The following is a 21,149-nucleotide window of genomic DNA, read 5'->3' as shown; positions in this document are numbered from 1 at the left end:
TGTTAAACCTGTCTGCCAGCGACTTCTCAGCCAAATACCACGGAGAAGAAAATCTGAGGAGGCTGTGAGTGCATCTCAAACATGCTTACGACAGTTCAAATTATTCCGTCTTTGCTTCTGTGACAACGAGGTAATTTTTATATATAATTATTCTCCCCTACTGAATAACTTGCTCTCTCTATACTTAGTATCTGTGTACTACAGGTGCATCCTTACATTGGGGCACACCTACACCACACCTCTCCCAGTTCACACCGAAGAATGCTTTCAGATTCAGTTTAGATGCAAGCAGATGGGCCTTGCAAGTCTATGGAGAAAGAAGAAGCCAAAAATATTCAGCTGTGAGCAGGGCAGTCAAACTTAATAAAGCTAGCATCTTAATTCAGATCTTCTGCAGTCAACTGCAAGTAAACTCAATCCACTGAATAATTCAGGCAGTTTATTTCCTATAGATGACACACGCCATCCAGGAAAGGAAACAAGATAGAACACACACACGGTGGTGCATTGCAGGCTACTTATTCCTGCAGTAACCACTTGTAATTGTCCATACTGGGACCGCTGCATTACCCAGTTAATCACAGGAATAAGTTCTACTTCATTAATCTCAGCACCTACATTAAAACCCAAAAAGCATTTGAAGTTTTTACCCTTTATTTGTATTAGTTAAAAATCTGGCAGCGACTCTATTCCCGTTATAAAATGCTTTTGGGCCTGTTGACAAAGCCTACTACAAATGACTCAATCACTGTCCACGTGGCTTCCGTTCACCCAAAAGGTACCTTAGAAAACAAGGCTTCTCAGTGGCCCAGCTGTAATTATTGCTGAGCAAAAAGTGGTTCAAAGGACACTTCTGGCAGAAGCCGTGGGTACAGCCCAGAGATCCGGGTCTCCACAGACCAAACACCCAGTTTCCAGTAGTAAGAATTACAGCAGTCACAGCTGGGCTTTCTAAAAGAGAAATCAGGCATGGCTCAGGTGTCTGCAGGGGTAATTCACAGCAGAAGCCAGGGTGAGCACTCCTGGTAAAGAAATGACAAAAGGATTCTTCCTTGTTCCCTCTTTTAAAAGAAACTGATGTGATTTCATAGCACAGCAAATCCTCCCATGGTGTGAGAAGTGGGATGCAGAATTCAGAATGACAAGTAGGAATATCACAGTGTATGTGACTTCCCAAGACAATCTATGTCACAAAAACCCTACTGTTAAGACAGCTGGGTCCCAAGACTGTTACAAACAGGATTTTTAATTATTAAAACAATCTCACTGAATCAAGGTGAGATGGTATAAATGCATCTTTTCTCCTCTTCGCGCTTGCTATCTTAACTAAAGTTGCAGTCCTTCCGCTGGCTGGACTTGATGATCCTGAAGGTCTTTTCCAACTGAAATGATTCTGTGGGTCTCAGATCACTAAACCCAAGCTTCTGTATTGTGCTCCAGCTATGAAGCAGGAATGTTGCACAGGAAGTATACTTTATAAGCTTAGTTTCAACTAGCTCAGAACATGGTAGTTTAAGAATTATTACTGATTAGAAATAAGTGTTTTATCCTTTAGTGCTCTTTCCCCCCCCCCCCCCACTTCTTGCACTGTATTCTCAGTCGTATCTTGTTTTGACTTCATGAAAGGATCAGTGAATAGTTTCATTTACGTGACTCATCAGGTGTTCTTCTGGGAGCTAAAAAGAAAAATAAATTTAATTACTATTAAACAGTGCTGTGGGCAACGTTCAGGCTGAAATATAATCACGTGTTATTTGGAAACAAGCGGCATAACATGAAATTAGCTTAGCTCCATTATCCCAAGTTGAGAAATCAAGCCCAAATATTGAAAGCCTTCTATAACCTGAAGGTGGCACCTACCTTTGGTTACAAATCCTTTTCAGAAGAGCCCGTTCACTTCTCCCGACACCGTGTCCAAGTCGATATCATAAAAGCTGGGTCTTGTAGGAAGTCCTGGCATAGTGCTCATCTGGATAACAAGAGATAAAGTGCTGAGATGGAAGCAGCATAACCAAACAAAGGATATAGTACTTATTCATTACTGGGAGCCGTGTTAGCATCAGGCCATACAGTTCCTCGTTTATGAGCATACTAGCTGGATGGTGGTAATACACCATGCTGAAGCATATCAGAAGAGCCAGGAACTCCTAATTTAGCAGATTGACCAGTTCAGCCCAAGATTTGGCCAAGCACTCGAGCACCCAGCTGGTGGATCAACTGTTACATGAGAGCTGCTGCAGGGAGACACGAACTGCTTGTGGCAGCTTCCTGGCTCTTGAAATGAGGATGCATGTTTAAATACAGCTTTGCTGATTGCAAAGTGCCAGTTGATTAAAACTCTTTACAATTTTTGAATGGTTGTAATTAGGAATAATTATTGTTGACATGAGAGGTTTTAAAACAAACAGACAACTCCCCCCCCAAAAAAAAAAAACCAAAACAAACCCAACCCAACGAAAATACCTGAAATAAAGCCTTAATAGGAATGCATAGGTCTGTTTTCCTGACTGGGCCATTTTGAGGCACACAAGTCAGAATGGCTGTGCAGCAGGAAGACTGTAGGTAGCAGAACAGCTGCCTGCCCTGCGCCCGCCTCAGGCCAGGCCTTTCAAGTCATCCCCACTGCTGAAACCCACTTTCAGAGCTGCAAAAAGCAAAGCCAGCAGGGACTACGCTTGGCCTGATTTACTAATGCAGATGATGACTTTGTTCCGTAACCCAGTGTTTAGCCCAGCAGCACACGTAGGCTAATCTGGATGCTCTGTGAAGGTGGACAACTCATGACCAGGCTTGACAGCTTGTGTCAGTGGTCATTTATCCCATAAACAAAAATTCAGCGTTTCACTTTCCATCTACATCACCCAGCCTCAGATTTCACAAGCAGTAATTGTTATGCCTGTCTCCATTAGATGAAAGACCTCTTTAGAAACCTGCTATTTTCTCCCTGCGTATGTATTTTGCACACTAATCAAATTTGGGTAATAAGCTCAGCAGCAAGGTGAAGCATTTGCTTCAGTTCTCAAAACTGTTCTGGGAGCTTTTGGAATCCCACCTCATTTTCCTAAGCTATTACAAGTGCTAACTGCAGTCCCATATGTACCAAACCACTGCAAGATGTGCACGCTTTGTACAAAGGTAAAAGTCACTTCAATCACGCTCTTTGTAATGACTGCTAGATCTGCACCAGCTTTTTGACATAGCTGCTGCTTTCCACGACAGGGAAGACTGGACCTCAAATACGGCTCTCATTCCTTTTGCCTTTATATTCAGTTGTATAAATATTTTGCTCTCATGAGCAAAGCATTACGAGATCTTTAGCATCTGGAAAGGCTTTTCAGTTCTCACCACAGTCACTGCCACTGTCAGGCAGAACAAGAAAGCACCTATTTATGTATGTATCTCCGGAGAAATGCACAGCTTTGTAGATCTCCACCTACACATCCAGAGGGCCACAGCAAGAGCTGAGAGTGACAGTCACCACAACAGGAGTGGCTGCATTGATAAATACAGGCCTGATTTAATACTTCTTGCCCTTTGTGTTTTGAAAGGATGGGTCAGTTTCCCTACCCTCCCACCCATAGGGCAGCCCACAGTAGCTACTCTTATCTATTAACTGAAGGCAAACTATGTGGTGAATTTTTATGTGGTTCAGGGTTGATTTCCTTTCAGCCTATGAATTTTCTGCACAAATGTCCACAATGCTTAATGCTCTCAATTATTTTCAGAGCCAGGGAAACAAAGCTCCTCCTCCTCCCCTTTCATACACGAGCTGGGAAAGAATTCAGGGCAATTCTCACTATTTGCATGAAAAAATTAGATCACTTGGATCTTACCAGTTCCCCTACAAATTTCAAGTAAAACTGATACCAACTAGAAGGTATTATTTATAGCATTTGCACAACTTGCAGAAAAAGTTCCATGTAGGACCCGAAAAGAGCTGAATCAGTCATTTGTTTTCAGTTCCCCAGTGGCACCATGTAAGAAGGAAATCCAACCAGTTTGAGTCCAACCATTTGTTTCATTTTCATTACCATTTCACACTCAAAGTTAAACCTAGATGATCCCTACATTTCCTTTTAATACCTCAAGCATTTCATTCAAGTACAGCAGCTTCAAATCTGAGCCAGAAAGGAAAAAAACCCCAAACTCAGAGGCTGAGAAAAATTAAGTGCGACAAACCTTCTCAATTAACTTCAGATAACATGAACACGCACACACTGGCGATTAGTTTCACCTCAAACTTCACACAACTTCTGCAGAGAGCTGCATGTTTTCTGTGCTTTCAGCTCACGGTTCAGTGGCTGCCAAAAAATTACTCTGAGGCCAGCACGTATCCTGTTGAATGAGTTTAAAACGGTGATCTGATTCAAAACGCTTTGGGCTGCTTCTTAAAAGGACATCCCTTTCCTGGCCTAGCAGGCACCACGGAAGAGTGATTTTCATGTCCCCACCTGGAGGGCTTGCTTTTAATTCCAGCAAGGTTAACATCACGATTAACTGCATGCCCAAGTAAATGTTACAAATCTGTGAAGGGAGCAGGAAGGAAACTCCAGCTTCATAGGAAGTGAAGACATTAGAAAAAAGGACAAAACTTTAGCTTTAATGCTAATCATCTTTCTTTTGTCTATCTCATTGCTGCTGTGTACTCTGTCCTCCTGAAGTACTTAAAAATATGTATTAAAAATAATCACTGTTTGGATTAAATCTTGGCTTGCAGAAAAAAGTCGCTAAGAACAGGAATGAGCATGCTATCTTTTACTGCAATCCAAAACACACTGCACTCTTTGAACAAAAAGGAGGATGCTCCAGCCTTCAGTCAGGATGTGGTTATTTTCTTTCTCTTGGGGTAATCTGGAAGCCCTTACCTGGCTCTCTGAGAGCTTAGCACATGAAGGAGGAAAGGAAACAACTCTTAAAGCAACACATTTCAGCATCTGAGCCGTGTGACAGCAACAGTTTTGAAAGACAGCTCATTAAAACAAATGTTGCTATGAAGACTTCAGTAAAAACAAAAAGGTGTAGGCCCAAAAATAGCAAGAAAAAGCCAGAGCTGCTTGCTCCAACTGCTCCATGTCCTGCCATAACTGAAGAAGTTACTTAACATTTTCCCAGAATAGATTCCCCAGCTAAGATTTCCAGTGCAGCCTTTCATCCTAACATTCTTTCTTTAGACACGAAGCTGAATGTGTTAGTTCATTTTGCAGGTAGCTCCTCTTTTTGCCAGCCCATTCACATCAAAGCTATGCCAGGATCCTGCTTCCATTGTAGCTACTCTCTTACCTCTCAACTGACGTGACAATCATCTCAAAGAACACATAAAAATAAGAACTCGAGGGCACAGTGAAATAAACTGCTGGAATTGATGCAGACCAAACAGCAAACAGATGGTCAGCAAAACGATCAGGAAATAATGGAAGGGGCGACTGACAAATGATGAACGGTACAGATCAGCTTTGCTTTGGAGCTGTCTCATCAAAAGTTATTTGCTTTGTAAGCTGTGGAAAAGTTGTTTAGTTCTACACTATCTGCTGGTGCACACAGATTTCAGCTGCAGTACTGCAAAGTGCATCAGGAATTCCAAGTCACAGGGGCATTAGGCAGGCCCCTCCATCAATCTGCTGTTCCCACAGTTCATTATGTGCAGAGATCACCCTTATCCTGAATTCCAAGAAGACAGAGATGTGGGACATGGAGAGTACACTGAGGGCTTGCTGAATGTTCAGATGGTTTATTTTAGCTTCCCTTTTCCCCCGTAAAAAACCCTATCAAGGGCATCTAATGCACTGGATTATTAAAACATCATCTGTAAATGGTAAGGGCTCTTTGCATTGAAGATACCTTCCGTAACTGGAATGCACGTGAAGTGTTATTCTCACCCCACAGTTGAGGGTTTTACTCATTCACTCACCTTTCCTACCAGCGGGTACAGGAACCCAGCACCAACGCTGGCCCGAATATCTCGGATTGGCAGAATAAAACCTGTAGGGGCTCCTTTTTGTTCAGGGTCATGAGACAACGATAAGTGAGTTTTAGCCATGCAGATTGGCAGGTTTCCAAAGCCCTGAGCATGACGGTGAAAAGGAAGAGAGAAAGAGAAGTGAAAAGAACAATAACCATTCCTGCGTGCAAAAAAAATACTGCTCTGTTTTACCATTCTCAGTGTTACCAGGTAATTTTAAGCAATTTCCTCACCCACAACCTATCTGATCCACTGACCATTCTGCATCCTAATTATTTCTCTCAAACTCTGCCCCTCTTCCTACTATTAGGGGGAGAATAACTATGGAATCCAGCACGTCTAACAGAGGGAAGGATTAATGTTATGGAAGCGTTATGGAAGTGCTGGCTATCTAGACATCTAACTTACTTTCTACTCTCTTCCCAAAACATTGATTCAAACAGCTCAGAACTAAAGCTCTCATTCAGCTAAAGTGGGTTAATTGGAGCTATTGGATCGATATGATTGCATGTTGTGAGGAAGGAGCAATTGTACAGCAATGGTATTTTGATAGAACTGTAAAGGAATTTGCAAGAAATACAAAAGCCAAGAAGTGACATATGGCAGAAGGACATGAAATCCAGAAGTAAAACTATTCAAGCACACTAAACAATTCTCACCTTGCTTTCCTCTACATAACCCTTTACAAGCCTTCATTAATGCAGAAGGTATCTGAAAAGCAGCTAAACTTACAAGAATGTCATGTTCAAGAAGAAAAAACATAGTTGTGACTGCCCCAAAATTACATGGGTTTAAAAACTGATTGGACAACTCAGTGACAAAAAAAATATAACAAGCAACAACAAAAACCAGACACTACTTAACACTGTCTGACCATTTGGAGTTCCAGAATTCCTGTTAGAAAAAGCTGGAGTGCAGAAAGCATACATGGGAGAATAGAGAGATTACCGAATCTGCTTGCTTTACGCGTTATTACAAGTATTACTGAGACAGACTAGATTTGTTTTCTGCACTAAAAGCAGGGCCCACTTTCTCCTTTCCCACCACCCCTTTTCATCCTTCTCTGCCATGGCAGCATCCAGTGTGTGTCTGGACACATGTTGGGTGATGATCCCCTTTTATGTGCAGTCTGAACACCACTTCAGTATGATTATTTTACAATGAAAAGCATCACTGGGTATCGGGTGACAGGGAAAACTAACCTGCTTAGTGTACACGGCGACTTTCTCCTGAGCTTCTGGAAGGAGCTCAATGTCACTTGCCCCATAGATCTGCTGTGCAATGATTCTGATTTTATCTATAACAGGGAGCTAGAAAAAAAGACAGACAAGTGAGCATGGCCTGGGTACTTTCAGGCCACAACACGGTAATTAACAGTGACTTTGTTACCTCTGAGTCACCATCAAATTAATTTAAGTACAAAGTCATTAGAAATACACACATACACACACCCTTCCACCCGACCTGTGCTGTAAAACTCTAAGACTTACTTCCAGAGAAAGAAACAAGTTAGAAATGGACATTCCATTTCCTGTTCCACAGCCTATTATATTCCCATCCCGAGCATCATGCACACCCAGAAATTCTCCAGTAAGGAAACAAGTTTGATGAAGGCTGTTCCAGCCCACGTTCTGACAAGAACAAGTCTCAGGTCAAAGAATAAACTTCTCCCTACCCTGGAACGTGGCTGTCTGTCACAGTAGTAACCCTGTTTGCCATTTCTAGCTGTGTCAGAGTAGCATCTGTCACTATCAAAAGTAAACTATGTTTCATCTAGTAGTAAAAACAGCAGGAAGTGACAAACTAGGTATCCGAGACTCATGGAGTAAACATTATGTTCTAAAAGCCATTTTCTTCTCAGGTTCTCTGAGCAGACTTTCAGGCAACTTTCAGCCAATTAAGCCAGACCAACTAATCTCCAAGTTATTTTTAAAAACAAAGTACCTCTGCAATCATGCAATTCTTACCTCTACGTTATAGAGGAACCTGAAGTTGCTGGGTGTCTGTGATGCTCTCTGAACAGCCCGAGCCAATGCAACAGCTCCTTTACCACCCTCTGCCCAGTGAGTGCACTCCACAGCATCAAATGCTCCTGCTTCTTTTGCCAGTTGTACTACAAGAGCCAGTTCAGCCTTCGTATCTGTCCTGTAAAGAGAAAAGTTGGCCTATTTGTATCAGAACGTATGCACGGTAAATGAAGGGTTTGTCCTACCCTTCTCTCATTCTTGTCAACAAAAGTTAAATGCTGCCTGAAGAAATTACAGGATCCAGCCATCAGGAAGCCAGATCTATTGAGGAGGTATCCACCACAAGGCTGCTCCACCTTGGTGAAGGATGCCACGTCAAGACAAACAGCGAGCAAGAACTTGGCCTGGCACTACATGCATAAACCCGAGATTGCCAACAGCAGTTTTCCAGATTTCATGCTTGTATCAACAACACAACTCTTGTTTTCAGATGAAATCTCAAACAGGCATTAGTACTTGCTGATTTGCAGATGCTGAGATGTTCTGTATCATGTGCACACAGTGCTAAAAACCATACTTTCTCTAAAACAGCCAATACACATTCACTTCAGATGAACAATCCTTAGCTGGCTACTCTGCTTTAACTGGCATCAGATTTAATGCAACAGTTCCAAGCCCTTCTGCTTTTGTATAAAGAAAGACCACACAGAGATTCTGATTCCTCTGTAGTACAACGTGCAGAGCCTTAAATGCTTCTTGGTTTGGCATGACTTCATACTGCAGACCACTGAATGCAATGCGGTCTACAGCACAGGCACCTCACCATCCGTTATGAACTTCAATCCCATACTGTCACAGGCACCTTTTGTCTACAGTAACTTAGCCAGTTAGGGCCTAAGCTATGGCATGTAAGTCATTAATCACAAGATCCTAAGCTAAACTAAACCAGAGCATGCATTTGAAATGACTGAGCAGAGCTCCGCTATTTATTCAGCATCTTCAAGCACTGCAGAAATGCTGCTTTCTGCAAACAACACGTTGACAGTGCTGAAAACAAGACAGTGTGTTAAATGTAGCATAAAAAGTGCCACCATTTTATTCTCATGCATCGGTTCCACAGCCCAGCTTACTTACTTGAAAGCATTGACAGCCACTACTACTGGGACACCAAACAGCCGAGCATTTTGGATTTGTTTGCTTAGGTTACTGCAACCTTTTGCCAACAACTGAAGATTCTGGAAAAAAAAAAAGAGAGCAAGCAGAACATACATTTTATGAGAGACAGTGAAACCTTTACTCCAAATCCACCGCATCCATAGCTCATTATTTAAGTGCCAAAGCAGGAATGGAAACCACAGAGGCGAAATTTCAGAGCTGCTTTCTGAACACTTAGGACCAGTGCATGGTCTAGCATGGAAAACAGGAAAAGGAATGAATGTTTCTAATAACTTCGTAGCTGAAGATGGAAATCAAGGGAGGAGAAAGCACTTTATCATTTTTTGTTATTCTGAAGTCAATACCTGTGCTCATTATCTCCTCACAGTAAAACCTCATTTTCCTCTATGACACATCCGTCTTCGTGTATTAAATATCATTAGCGGTGAATTTCATGACATTTGTTTGAAGTTTGTGATAACAGCTTTCACTTCACGTATATTTACATTTTACAGCATCAGAGATTATTCATGGAAGTGCCGACATTTCATCCCTTCTTATCAAAAGAAGAAGCGTTAGAAGTGAAAAAGCTGAACCAGATCAATTACCCAAGTGCACGTAACTATTTGAGGCACAAGGGCAGAAGGAGAGATTTAGTTTGCTTTCCTCCCTGCTTGCAAAAGAAGGGCAAGGGGAAAACAAAACTGCTGCTGCTAAGAAGGGAGCAATTAGACAGGCACTCCGAATATTTCCAGATACAATATTTCAGCTCGGCAATTACTCTGTACTGAGAGGGTCAAGGGACACTGAGCAGACATTACTATGAAAAATTGAGCTCACAGACAATTATGCAAGCTCAGGAGAAAAGGAAAGCTCTGAATGCCGGCTGGGTCAAGTGCAATAAATGCTTGGAAGAGCAGAGCCAAAGTAACAGCATTAGAAGAAAAAAAAGGACACTAAAGCTTGTATGAGGAAGCATTTCCCTGCCAGCTATAGAAATGACACACACTAGCCGTCCATGCGCGCACTGAATGATAATATCACATAACGACTACAATTAATTGGTTAACTGTCACAATGGCTGGAAAAAGCTAAGATTACCTCCTCCGTGTACTCCTTTGGCAAAGGTATCCCAGCAGAGACCTGGAGAGTGAGTTAAAAGAAAACATAAAAGGGGGGTTGTACCCCATAAGATTTTTATTCTGACAATTTGCATCGATTCTTCTTAAACTGCACCAAGACATATCATTCTACTTCAGCCTGATCCTATTCTTTTAAGGGGGAAAACAAGAAAAAAGACTGCCAAGATGCTCTCACAATATAACAAAACTAAGGATTATGCTAACAGCAAATATGCCCCAATGTACTTCCTTGGGGAAATAAAATGAGCAGGTATGGATATGTAACATACTACAATGAAGCAGCTTGCAAGCAGCAGGGACATATGGATAACTGTAAATCTCAAGACAATTATAAGCAAATCAAACCCTACAGAGCTTTAAGTTGCTGGACTGGAACAAAAGCCCCTCACTCAGGCCTAAATAAAACCTTGTTTACTACTTACTGTAGGCCCTCCTCCGTGCATTTTCAGAGCTCGGACAGTAGCAACCAACACCACCACATTGGGCCGGAGATCAGAATAACGACACTTAATGTTAAAGAACTTCTCCATGCCTATGTCTGCACCGAATCCTGCTTCTGTAACTGGAGTAGGAAGAAAAATAACAAACAACGTTGAAGTTTGTGAGAGGTTGCTGGGCAGAGAAATCAGTGCTCTGACTGCAGAAATCAGAAGCTTCTGGGACAGCAAAAAAAACCAAACAATAGAAAACAGAAAAGATAGTCATAATAATAAAATAGGAAGTCTCTCCCTGAAAAACAAACACCACACACTTACCAACAAAGCCCTCTTTGCCCACAAGCTTCAGCGCTATTTTGTCTGCCAACACTGAAGAATTCCCATGTGCAATATTGGCAAAAGGTCCCGCGTGAACAAACACAGGAGTTCCCTACGAAAGGGTGAGGGAGGCAAAGAGAAATAAAGAAAATCAGGGGGGTAACGTTTTGCACATGTGCATCATTTCAGGAGCTGAGTAGTACAGTATCTGAAGGGTAAAAAGAGAAGTTCTTAGAAGACAGACCTTACAGCCCTCTGATTAAACATTTGTTATCAGTACTAAGGGCTGCATCGCCAACTGGATTGTTATGATCTGTAGAAGTAGAGATATTGACCCACTTTGGAAATGGATGGCTAAATCATAGCAACTCTGCCATTCTCTTGCGCCCATACCATCTAGATTGTCAAAACATTTCTTGATGTAAGTCAACAAAACAGACACAGCAAGGTGTACTTCATTTCCCCAGGGCCATCCCACATGATGATGTCAGGCCCATAAAGAAGCCCCAAATCTTAGGTAGGAAACAACAATAAGCTTCCAAGTCTAAACAAAGTAAGTCCATACTGACTGAGATGAATGAGGTTAGGGAACACTCCTTGCTTCTCAAAACACAGAGTGAATCATCTGTGCTCACCTCTAGTGTCTGCATCAGGTTTGGCTTAACAGCATCTTTCATCAAGACAGCTATGGCACCAGTCACTCCCTAAAAGAAAAAACAAAGACAGCTATCAGTTACCAGATGTACTGAGACAGTTCCTATGCTGTCCAGACCTTATGGTGATCTTGCAGGAACGCAAGCAGCAGTTGCTGCAGAATATGCTGGTCTGAGCAGAGCAGAATAATACCTTTTGCATCCCTCTAACTGGCGATTTCTGCTGAACGCAGCCTCTTCCATTATGACCTTGCTTGGTCAACTTACTTAGTAGTAAAGACGAACTGCTCTTTTAACGCTATAATGAGGTGAGAAAGGAAGAGCAGTGAGAGAGTAACCCTTAGGTACACATGGTTTCTTGGGCCCCACTGAATGGCAGAAAGCAGGGAAAGTTTTCCAAGACAATTTCTTCTTCCCTTTTAATGTCAGTTGAATTGCAGCACTCAATTATACATCTATATTTTTTTTCAAAGACATTCACTGCTATGTTTCATTAGCCTCAGTCTTGCCACATGAAGGCTTAGTTAACATTAATGGATAAGCTTTAAACTTCAGTCATCTCTAGAATAATGAAAGATACAGAGCAAGATTTCCATGATGACATTTCAGGCCTGTCAATCAATAACGCTTCAGTACATCTCCATCTCTGAAAACCCACAGTCAATTTTTGATTCCTCATTTCTCCCCAGTTCCTTTGAGTTTCCTGGCAGTGCACTCATGATACTGGTTAAACTACAGCAGAAGGATCTGGACATCTTATTGTGTCAGTCTGGTCTCTGCAATCACCATGTTCCGGCCTGTATCAGGGGCCGCTGACTAGTAGAACAGTCCTGAGTCTGTTTTCTGTCTTGAGGGCAAGTGATGGGGCAGAGTTTACATATGGTTCGCATTCCCTTCACCTTCTCCAGAAGATGAAGCACCGTATGAGAGAGTTCTAACTGACATACTCCACAAACATCTCAAGAACTGCACTAGTGGACAGCTGCAAGACAGTACTGCAGCTCTGACTTGCTTATAACTGCACAATGGTAACAGATATCACTAGGGCTGTTAAATTGAACATTTCATTCAGTAGAAATGGATTCGTGCCTCTCCCAAAGGCTGCCTAATGGAAGCCTTCCACTTACTTGCAATACGTTTGACTTTTCTAGCATTCACAGCATCTCAGCCTAAGGTATTTCATCATCTGTAATTAAATTTGCACCAAGTTTTGTCTCCGCTTTATGCTTTCCTTTCTCCAGGAAGCTTAACAACAATCAGACGGCCAGCAGGATGCATTCTGAATTCTTCCTCATTGTAAATATGCTTTTTTATTTAGAAAACACCATGTACTTCTCCTTAGTTCCTACGATGCTAGCTTCGATTTGATGGTACATCGCACAGAACCCTTTGTCCCTGCCCAAAACACATGTATGCAGTCTCTGCATAAGGTGCTAGCCATGCCAACATAGAAATCCTTTATGAACTCCAGAGACTAAAATTTCATCTTGTTCTAAATGTTCTATATACTGAAGTCGATCCCATACAGAACCATCCCAATGTTTTTCAATCCAAGGACTTTCAGAAGTAATAGGAGAAAGTTAGCATTCAAGAATGGAGTAATTCTCTTACAAGGTCATCTGTTGTAACAGGTTCTCCTCTCTTGTTGGAAGCTACTACCATTCTGCCCAGTCGCTTTTTCATGTCATCCAGGCTATCAGAGAGTGCTAGAACTGCCATGATTTCACTGCTCACTGTGATGTCAAACTGAGCCTTCAAGAGACAAAGAACGTGAATTCATCGAGATTCCTCAGCAGAAATCCTCACCTCATTCAAATTCTTGGGGGAAAAAAGTCAGTTATCACCATTATAATAAAAAATAAATACAGACATGCATCCATGAGAACAAATCTAAAGTACTACTCTCAGAATATACGTCATTGAAATTCACAATTTCAAATCATTATTTTCTGCAAAATAAAGCAAGAGACACTCATTCCATTGCTGTTACACGACTCCCTCCTGACACAAAACTGGTGATTCATGTAAGAATCTTAACACCAACAATACATTTTTGAAGACTGAGCTTACTAACTCATCTAACCATTGCTAAACGGTGCAGTATAAGACAAAGGAAAAACAAAAAGCCAAGAAAACCAGAATTGGTTCAATAGCAAAGGAAGGGTAGAATTCATCGGATATAACACAATACCTCCATTGCAGCTAGGCACCCTAGAGGCCTTTTGGTAAATAAAAACAGGACTCTATGGGCACAGCTTATTTGAACTATTAATTTGACAGTTACTTAAAGGATAAAAATATCACAGTCCGAACTGCCTATTTTTCTATGTTGGTTATACAATGAATCTCGACAACAAGCTCAGATATTGAATTAGAGCCAGATGCATCCCACCCAAAGCACATGCACTGGCTAAGATTAGCTAGCAATTGCCAGGCACCGTATTTGCAGGGAGCATTCATATGTCACTGTTACTATGTCACAGTCATCCCAATTCAGGAATCCAACAATCAAGAAAGGGATTAAAGGAACAGATAGTAAAACTACACACTGCATTGGTAGCAAATTTAACTGCTTAGCCAAAGAGACTTTCTGCTGTCTCCAGAACAAGGTACCAGTAAGACAAACATCTGGAGTTGAAGAAGTTTGCTTCAGATTCAGGTTTTTTAAGTGTTTTTTTACAAGATGCAAGAAAAGAGAATAATTACCACTCGTGAAAAGCCTCCTTCTGTTGGAGACTGTCCAATAGTGATTCTCCTAAGGAATCTGTCATTTGTATCCAGTACTGTGGGGATGCAAAAAGAAAGAAGCAAGAAGTCACACTGCGTGACCAAAATCACATCTCTATACCACCACAAATGCTTGGCTAGATAAGCCATGAGTAGCAGATGGCAGCTTGGGACACCAGCCTCTCCAACTGAACTGCAACGATGTTAAGATGCTCACAGTCAATGCAGACTGCACTTTAACCAGAAGTCTACCTCCCTCAATAACCACAAGTCCAAAACCTTTTTTTCATCGTTATTAGTCAAAATGAGATCAGGAAATTTCTATGGAAAAATGAAATAAAATTAACATTTTGTAAATGAAAGGGTAAAATGGTCAGATCCTACTATTTAATGACATTCCCTACAACCCCACTAGCTCAAATTACCCTTGGAACACAATCAAATATTGGCTTACATTTGCCCCCCCCTCTTATCTGAAATTCCTTTTTTTAGTGAAATACTAATTCAGGAAGGCCAGAGATGGATCTTACTTTAGGTATCTTTAAACATGTTTTTAAAAACAAACTACAAAACATTGAGCCTTTTTCTGCTGTCAGTCCCCAAGAGAGCAAGTGGGCAGACTCAAATTCAGTTTAATTCCAGAGCAGTAGCCTCTCCTTGCTCACAGTGCTTTCTCAAAACGTGCAGGCAGAAAGACTGTTTGCTATGGCTGCCAAACTGAAAACTCCCTCAGTGACCATCAAAACCACAAGCAGAAACTCACACCAATTAGTGAGGCGCAGTCTGAATTCACAAAGATTAAGATCCAAGCCCTGGTGTCAGACCCTTTAGAAACAAGATCCCATCTGCAGGCACCCATCGCACCAAAAAGAGAAACCAGCACTGCTTTGCTTTCCTTTACCTCAGTAAACTTTGTTCTTTCTACACTTGCAGCTCCATTTGATAAGTTTTGGTGGGTTGTTTTTTTTTAAACAATAGTTTAATTTAATGGTTCTTGTACCTCTCTGCCATGTTATGGTAGCTGGGTCAATGTCCAGTCTCACAAATAAGTTTACTTCCTCCTTCGTCAAGGCGGCAGGATCAGTTTTGTTAATGCCCAGTTTCTGAGGGAGGAAAGAAGAAATAATAATAATAATAAAGTATAATGAGAAGATTTAGAGAAATGAACCTTTCACTACAACCATTAACCTTTGGTAGCAGCACCTGAATATTCAGAAATAAGGAGGAAATGCCCTACCGGTGTCCCTTCAAGCCCCACAGCAACATAAATTGATCTGTATCAGTGTTAACCTGGAAGCAGAGCTTGCTGCTCGCCAACTAGCAAAGGGCAACGCAAATAATAGAGCTCATCAGGGCAGCCTGTCACCTAATTTTGTGCAAGGCATCTACAGAAAGTATTAAGAAAGAAAGCTCTGCAGTTCCTTACATGCCTTGTTCTAATCATTAGTTTCACATGCTTACATCCATTTCTCATTAGTTTGCCTAGGGTCACTGCACACAGCCATACATATTTGAAGACACAGCTTTCAGCACGCTGGTTAAGCAGCACAAAGGAGGAATTAAACAATTCGGTCACAAGGCTGCCAGCATCCCAGAAAGCTGATCCTGAACATACTGAGAGGATGGGCTGTTTGCCAAGTTGCTTAATTGAGAGAAGAATTATCTCAAGACTGATACAAGTGCAAGCTTAGAAATGAAGAAAACGATTGAGTTGATTTATGAAGGAGCAAGCCTTTTTTAATTAACTAGACAGCTAAGTCCTATTTTCTCCAGAAGAACAGCGGGGAAGAAAGAGGTCTGTTCTCTTCCTCTTCAAGTACAGCATTAAAAAACAAACAAACAAATCCCCACCATACCATGAAAAAGATCATCTTTCTCTGGTATTTGCATCCTTACAGCCCACCAAGACACATGGCAGAGCTACTCTGCACAGCAGTGGAAGCAGGCCACGTATTTTCTAATGGTCGAAAAATTATAGCTAATTAATAAATCAGAGTTTCATCTTCCTAAGTATTCTATTGGTCCTGACCTCCAAGTGGGCAACTGATAGAGTGTGAATACTGTTCAAACAGGTTTGTTCTTGGAATAAGCTTAGCAGGCCCCACTTTGTCCTTCTAGCCAGAAGGTTCAAGCCCAATGCAAAAACTACTCTTGTTCCTCATTTATGAAGAGGCCAGGGACACACACAGGCTCACATTCATTACTGAAGGCTGGAGGAACTGTGACCTGCTCAGGGTCCAACATTCAGTGCTAGGTGCACTCATTTAACCGAGATTCTTTTTCCTGAGCCGAGAAGTAAGGGATGGAGGGGACACATTTTTTGTTTTCTTTCCTGCTTGCTCAACCTGGATAAGACAAGAAAATCTTGACTTTCTCTTTCTTGCTGAATTTGGTACACTGCCTGCTTTTTTGTGCTGCATTATCTATACAGCTGTCACATGAACAGGAATTATTCATCTTTATCTGTGGCTGACCGTAACAGACAAAGACTAATGCTGGTCTTTTCTAAAACTACATCAAGAACACTAAATTGTCACTATTAACAAAGGGCACTAATCTCTCTGCTTCTTCCCACTGTGTTACTCACACAGCATACAATGAAGTCAAATCAAATGATTCTTCTCCTTGGAGCTTCATCTCATTGTTATCTGTGCTGTAACATGGGCTGCCAGACTTCTGCATACTCGATGCAGAAAACAAATGCTAAGTTGTTGGTTGGTCTAGTCAGTTGTAGTCTTATGTCAGATGATAAGTGATAAGGCACAAGGAAATGGTCTCAAGCTGAGGCAAAGGAGGCTTAAAATGACTATTAGGAAGAAACCCTTTGTGGAAAGGGTGGTTAGGCACTGGAAAAGGCTGCCTAGGGAAGTGGTGGAGACTAAATCCCTAGAGGTATTTAAGACGTATGTGGACATGGCACTAAGGAACATAGTTTACTGACAGGTCAACTCCATAAGTCAGGCTGAAAAAGACCTTCAAGATCACAGCCTATGTGATTCTGTGACCTACAGGATAACACAAGTGTTTTTGTAACCAAACACAGAATACATAAAGGTGGAGTAAGTAGAACTGATTCATAAACAAGCGTAAAACTAATGAACTTACTTGTAGCCTTCGGATTTGAATCTCTGAGAACTTCCTGACTCCGTTGACAGAAGGCACCAAACGGTTATAGAGGGCCTAGCAGAACAAAACACACAGTCAGTACTGCTGGCACACCCCAAACATCTTGACCAGAATGAGATGGATTGAAATACACAAGCAGAAAGGATCCTACCTGGTCGCTCTGAGTTTGCTCGTGGAATATACGTGTGTCCAAAGCAGCAGCAACCAAGTTGTTCGCTGCAGTGATAGCATGGATGTCACCGGTGAGGTGAAGGTTAAACTGAAGGACATAGAACATATCACTTATCTCATCTTGCTGCAATTTTCATATATTTCAATACATCGTAGACAGGTGGAGAGAGACATATTAATAGCAACACTAAAGCGAGTGAGGGTGGAGGGGGAAGAGATTGCTCAGTGCGGTATGTGGAAGAGAGGAAAGAATTTCTCTAAAACAGAAAAATGCCTCCCCCACATTTATGTCATTTTACAAACTTCCAGAACAAAGCTTCCAAATAAGATTTTTACACGAGAACCATTCCTTAATATCTGAGAACAACATGGTATGGCATATCTGCATTGCTCCTCCTTCACCTTCCTTCTGACCCACTCACATCATTTGCACAACAGGCTTCACACGTACTTCAGCTAAAGCTCCTGCTGCTACCACCAACATATCTGTGCTAAATTCAAGCCAGCAGTGTTGGGTGGTGCTAGCAGTAGAGCTGTGGTTGCAAAGAGCTCTGCATAAGCTCACACACAGTATCGTAGGCAGGCCTTGCAGACCACATACTACACAGTGACAACGCTAGTAATTTTCTAGGTTCTATCTCGTTAAAAGACAGTTTGAGTGGGTTTGTCTACGTGAGATTTCTTCCTGCGCTGTAGCTATACAGACAAAAGATTTTGGATATAGAATTCACTTGACAAACCTGCATTAGGGCAGAGAAGGAAGGCTGTTAGGATGATTCTTTTCCTCTGTAGCAGTGCAGCACAGGAGGAAGATGAAAAATTGACAGTAAAAAAGTGCTATGATAGATGACTGTGATACCACTGTGTCAGAGCCCTGCTACTGTGGTCTTATAAACGAAACAGCAAATAAAGAAACCAGAGTGGAACTAGTCACATGGTAGTTATAAATCCTAATTAGGAAATGCCAATTTTCTTATTCTACATATATGCAATAAGAAGCAATTATTACCACCTTAATTCTACAGTCATCATTGAAAAATGTCTCACTTGCTAATAATTTTCTGGGATGAAAGCTGCATGCAGAAACATCTGATGGCATATCAAGGTCATTATTGCATCTACTGTACCATGAAATGTTAGTATTTGGAGTCACACACTGATTAAAATACTCCCACAAAACTGCAACGTATTTTCCTACCATGTGGGTCATACTTGAAGTCCTTTTATATATCATAGAATCACAGAATGGCCTGGGTTGAAACGGACCACAGTGCTCATCCAGTTCCAACCCCCTGCTATGTGTAGGGTCGCCAACCACCAGACCAGGCTGCCCAGAGCCACATCCAGCCTGGCCTTGAATGCCTGCAGGGATGGGGCATCCACAGCCTCCTTGGGCAACTTTCAGCCAGTTTATTTCAAATGTGAGTCTGTTTCCCACTGCTGCAAATGCCCCAGTCTTTTACCTTATCTTGCTAACACTCTCAAGCAGAAGGAGATTATTGTTCCTGTCACATCTATCGTTCACACGTGTTTTTGGCACATGACTAAATCAATCATCTGCCTCCTCAACATTTTATTTTTTAATTATTTTTTTTCTCCAACCTTCTCTGGACTTGCTGCACCAATAGGAACAAACAGCCCCTTTGATCACTTTTGCTTTTCCTCTGAAAACTGTCCTGCATCAACCGATGGTACTCGAGACAAAGGTAAGATTCTACAAGCAATTAAAAGAGAGTTGGGGGAGGCACAAGAGCAGGAGCTACATGTGCCTGTTAGCTCCCTGCTCCCAGACAGAGGATTTTATTTGTTGCCAAGTCACACCAAAAAAGCATTGCAGTGCCAGTCACCCACATGCTGAGGTCTTGGCATTACTGATTTGCATTTTCCCTTTTCCCATTCCATGTCAGTAATCTAAAACACAAGCACACCAAAAAAGCTCACAGGAGGAGTCAACGACCACTCTTGCTGACAGAACTATTTCATAAGCTTCCAAGTCATTATAATCTTAATTTCAGTGCTGGGAAAAAGAGGTACAGGATGTACTTTGCTCGAGGGTGTGCAGTAATTTGGGGCAGAAGAGGGGAGGGAATAGAGGGATTGGGAATTCTCAGTTCTGTGAAATTCCCTGACCATGCAGACACTCTTCTGAAACAAAGAAGTGCATTTTCTAAATAAGCTTTGCTGAAATCAAGCAATCATTCTTGCAGCGCTACTCACAGAAATTGAGTTATCTGACTGCAATGTTTCTTCAAGGTCTGCAAGCTAACTGTGCAATGAGGCTCTGTATAAACAATTACCTCTTCCATGGGAACAACTTGAGAATAGCCACCACCAGCAGCTCCTCCTATGGAAAGACAACAGTCAAATCACACAAATAAAGGTCTCCCTAGCTAAGGGTGGTAACGTATATATTTTATTAATGACTTTAAGAAGGCAGCTTAGTTAATATCCCTGCATAGCACTTGAGGAAACACTGAAGGACTTACCAAGATTTTTTCTTTCTTAATGAAATGTCATCCTTACTGGGAATTACATAAAAACTACAATGCAGCATTCAAAGATTTTCATTCCGCTATCTTCTCCCATTTAGTCAGCTCATACCTTTTATCCCAAAGGTTGGCCCCTGAGAAGGCTGCCGAACACAAGCAAAGACATTCTGGTGAAGGTGTGCTCCTAAGGCTTGAACAAGACCTATGGTGGTGGTGCTTTTCCCTTCTCCCAGAGGTGTGGGAGTAATCCTGCAGTGAGAAAGTACAACACATACAATGAAACTCTTGTAGTAGGCGAACCCCAAAACACTCAAAGGCAGAACACAGGCACCCAGTGACTGCAGTTAATGCCAATACTCCACACAGTCAGTTTGCCAAAAGACAGCACAGTGACAAGTAACACTATCAAAGTTTCTTTTCACCCTGACACCATGTAAGCGATGTCTCCTTAGTAACTGTAGTACCTACCCAGTAACAACGATGTATTTGCCATCAGGCTGGTTCTTCAGACGTTTCAGAGCTGACAGATGAACCTTGGCTTTAGTTTGGCCATACAGTTCTACCTCATCAGGGAGGAGGCCAATTTCTCTTGCAACTTGATCAATGGGCTTGGGTATGCAAGACCGTGATATTTCAATGTCACTGAAAGAAAGAGAGCAAGGGCAATCAGTAAATATTACTGATCTGTCACAAATGTCCTGCTCTAGGCAGAGCACTTGGTCTACGTTCTAAAAGGGAAGCTTTACCCTCTCCTCATTAAATGGATCAATTCCACCTATATTGGCTACATAGAATACAAGTATCTTTAGAGGACAACAACAAAATAGAACAGACAAAATTACAGAAAAGAATGACTTTCTGTAGAGGCCACGTAAGGCTCTGTTAACACATCATCTGTGGAATACCATGTTTATACCTTAACATTATATGGATGACCCAAGCCTACACTTCAACACGTCACAAGAACACTGATGGTTAGCTCTGCTCACCTTGGAGACCTCATGC

General features: G+C 41.7%; 1 protein-coding gene across 1 annotated transcript in view; it reads right to left on the bottom strand.

Annotated features, from left to right (window-relative positions):
• Nucleotides 1-423: 423 nt before the first annotated feature.
• Nucleotides 424-21,149, bottom strand: part of MTHFD1 (methylenetetrahydrofolate dehydrogenase, cyclohydrolase and formyltetrahydrofolate synthetase 1) — a 37,480-nt gene continuing 16,754 nt past the window's right edge. Inside the window, exons 11-28 of the mRNA XM_072337398.1 lie at nt 20,613-20,786; nt 20,257-20,393; nt 19,953-19,999; nt 17,636-17,743; nt 17,464-17,538; nt 15,359-15,461; nt 14,338-14,414; nt 13,243-13,383; nt 11,614-11,682; nt 10,979-11,090; nt 10,646-10,785; nt 10,183-10,224; nt 9,061-9,161; nt 7,927-8,104; nt 7,162-7,269; nt 5,909-6,061; nt 1,861-1,969; nt 424-1,676 (exon numbers count right to left, since the gene is read on the bottom strand). Of these exons, the coding sequence (XP_072193499.1) occupies nt 1,880-1,969; nt 5,909-6,061; nt 7,162-7,269; nt 7,927-8,104; nt 9,061-9,161; nt 10,183-10,224; nt 10,646-10,785; nt 10,979-11,090; nt 11,614-11,682; nt 13,243-13,383; nt 14,338-14,414; nt 15,359-15,461; nt 17,464-17,538; nt 17,636-17,743; nt 19,953-19,999; nt 20,257-20,393; nt 20,613-20,786 (1,855 nt within the window). The 3' untranslated portion in view covers nt 424-1,676; nt 1,861-1,879. The remainder of the gene's footprint in view (nt 1,677-1,860; nt 1,970-5,908; nt 6,062-7,161; nt 7,270-7,926; nt 8,105-9,060; nt 9,162-10,182; nt 10,225-10,645; nt 10,786-10,978; nt 11,091-11,613; nt 11,683-13,242; nt 13,384-14,337; nt 14,415-15,358; nt 15,462-17,463; nt 17,539-17,635; nt 17,744-19,952; nt 20,000-20,256; nt 20,394-20,612; nt 20,787-21,149) is intronic.

This window comes from Excalfactoria chinensis, chromosome 5, assembly GCF_039878825.1.
Source record: "Excalfactoria chinensis isolate bCotChi1 chromosome 5, bCotChi1.hap2, whole genome shotgun sequence".
NCBI lineage: Eukaryota > Metazoa > Chordata > Aves > Galliformes > Phasianidae > Excalfactoria > Excalfactoria chinensis.
The sequence above is the reverse complement of the archived record's forward strand: the minus strand, read 5'-3'. Positions and strand labels throughout refer to the sequence as shown.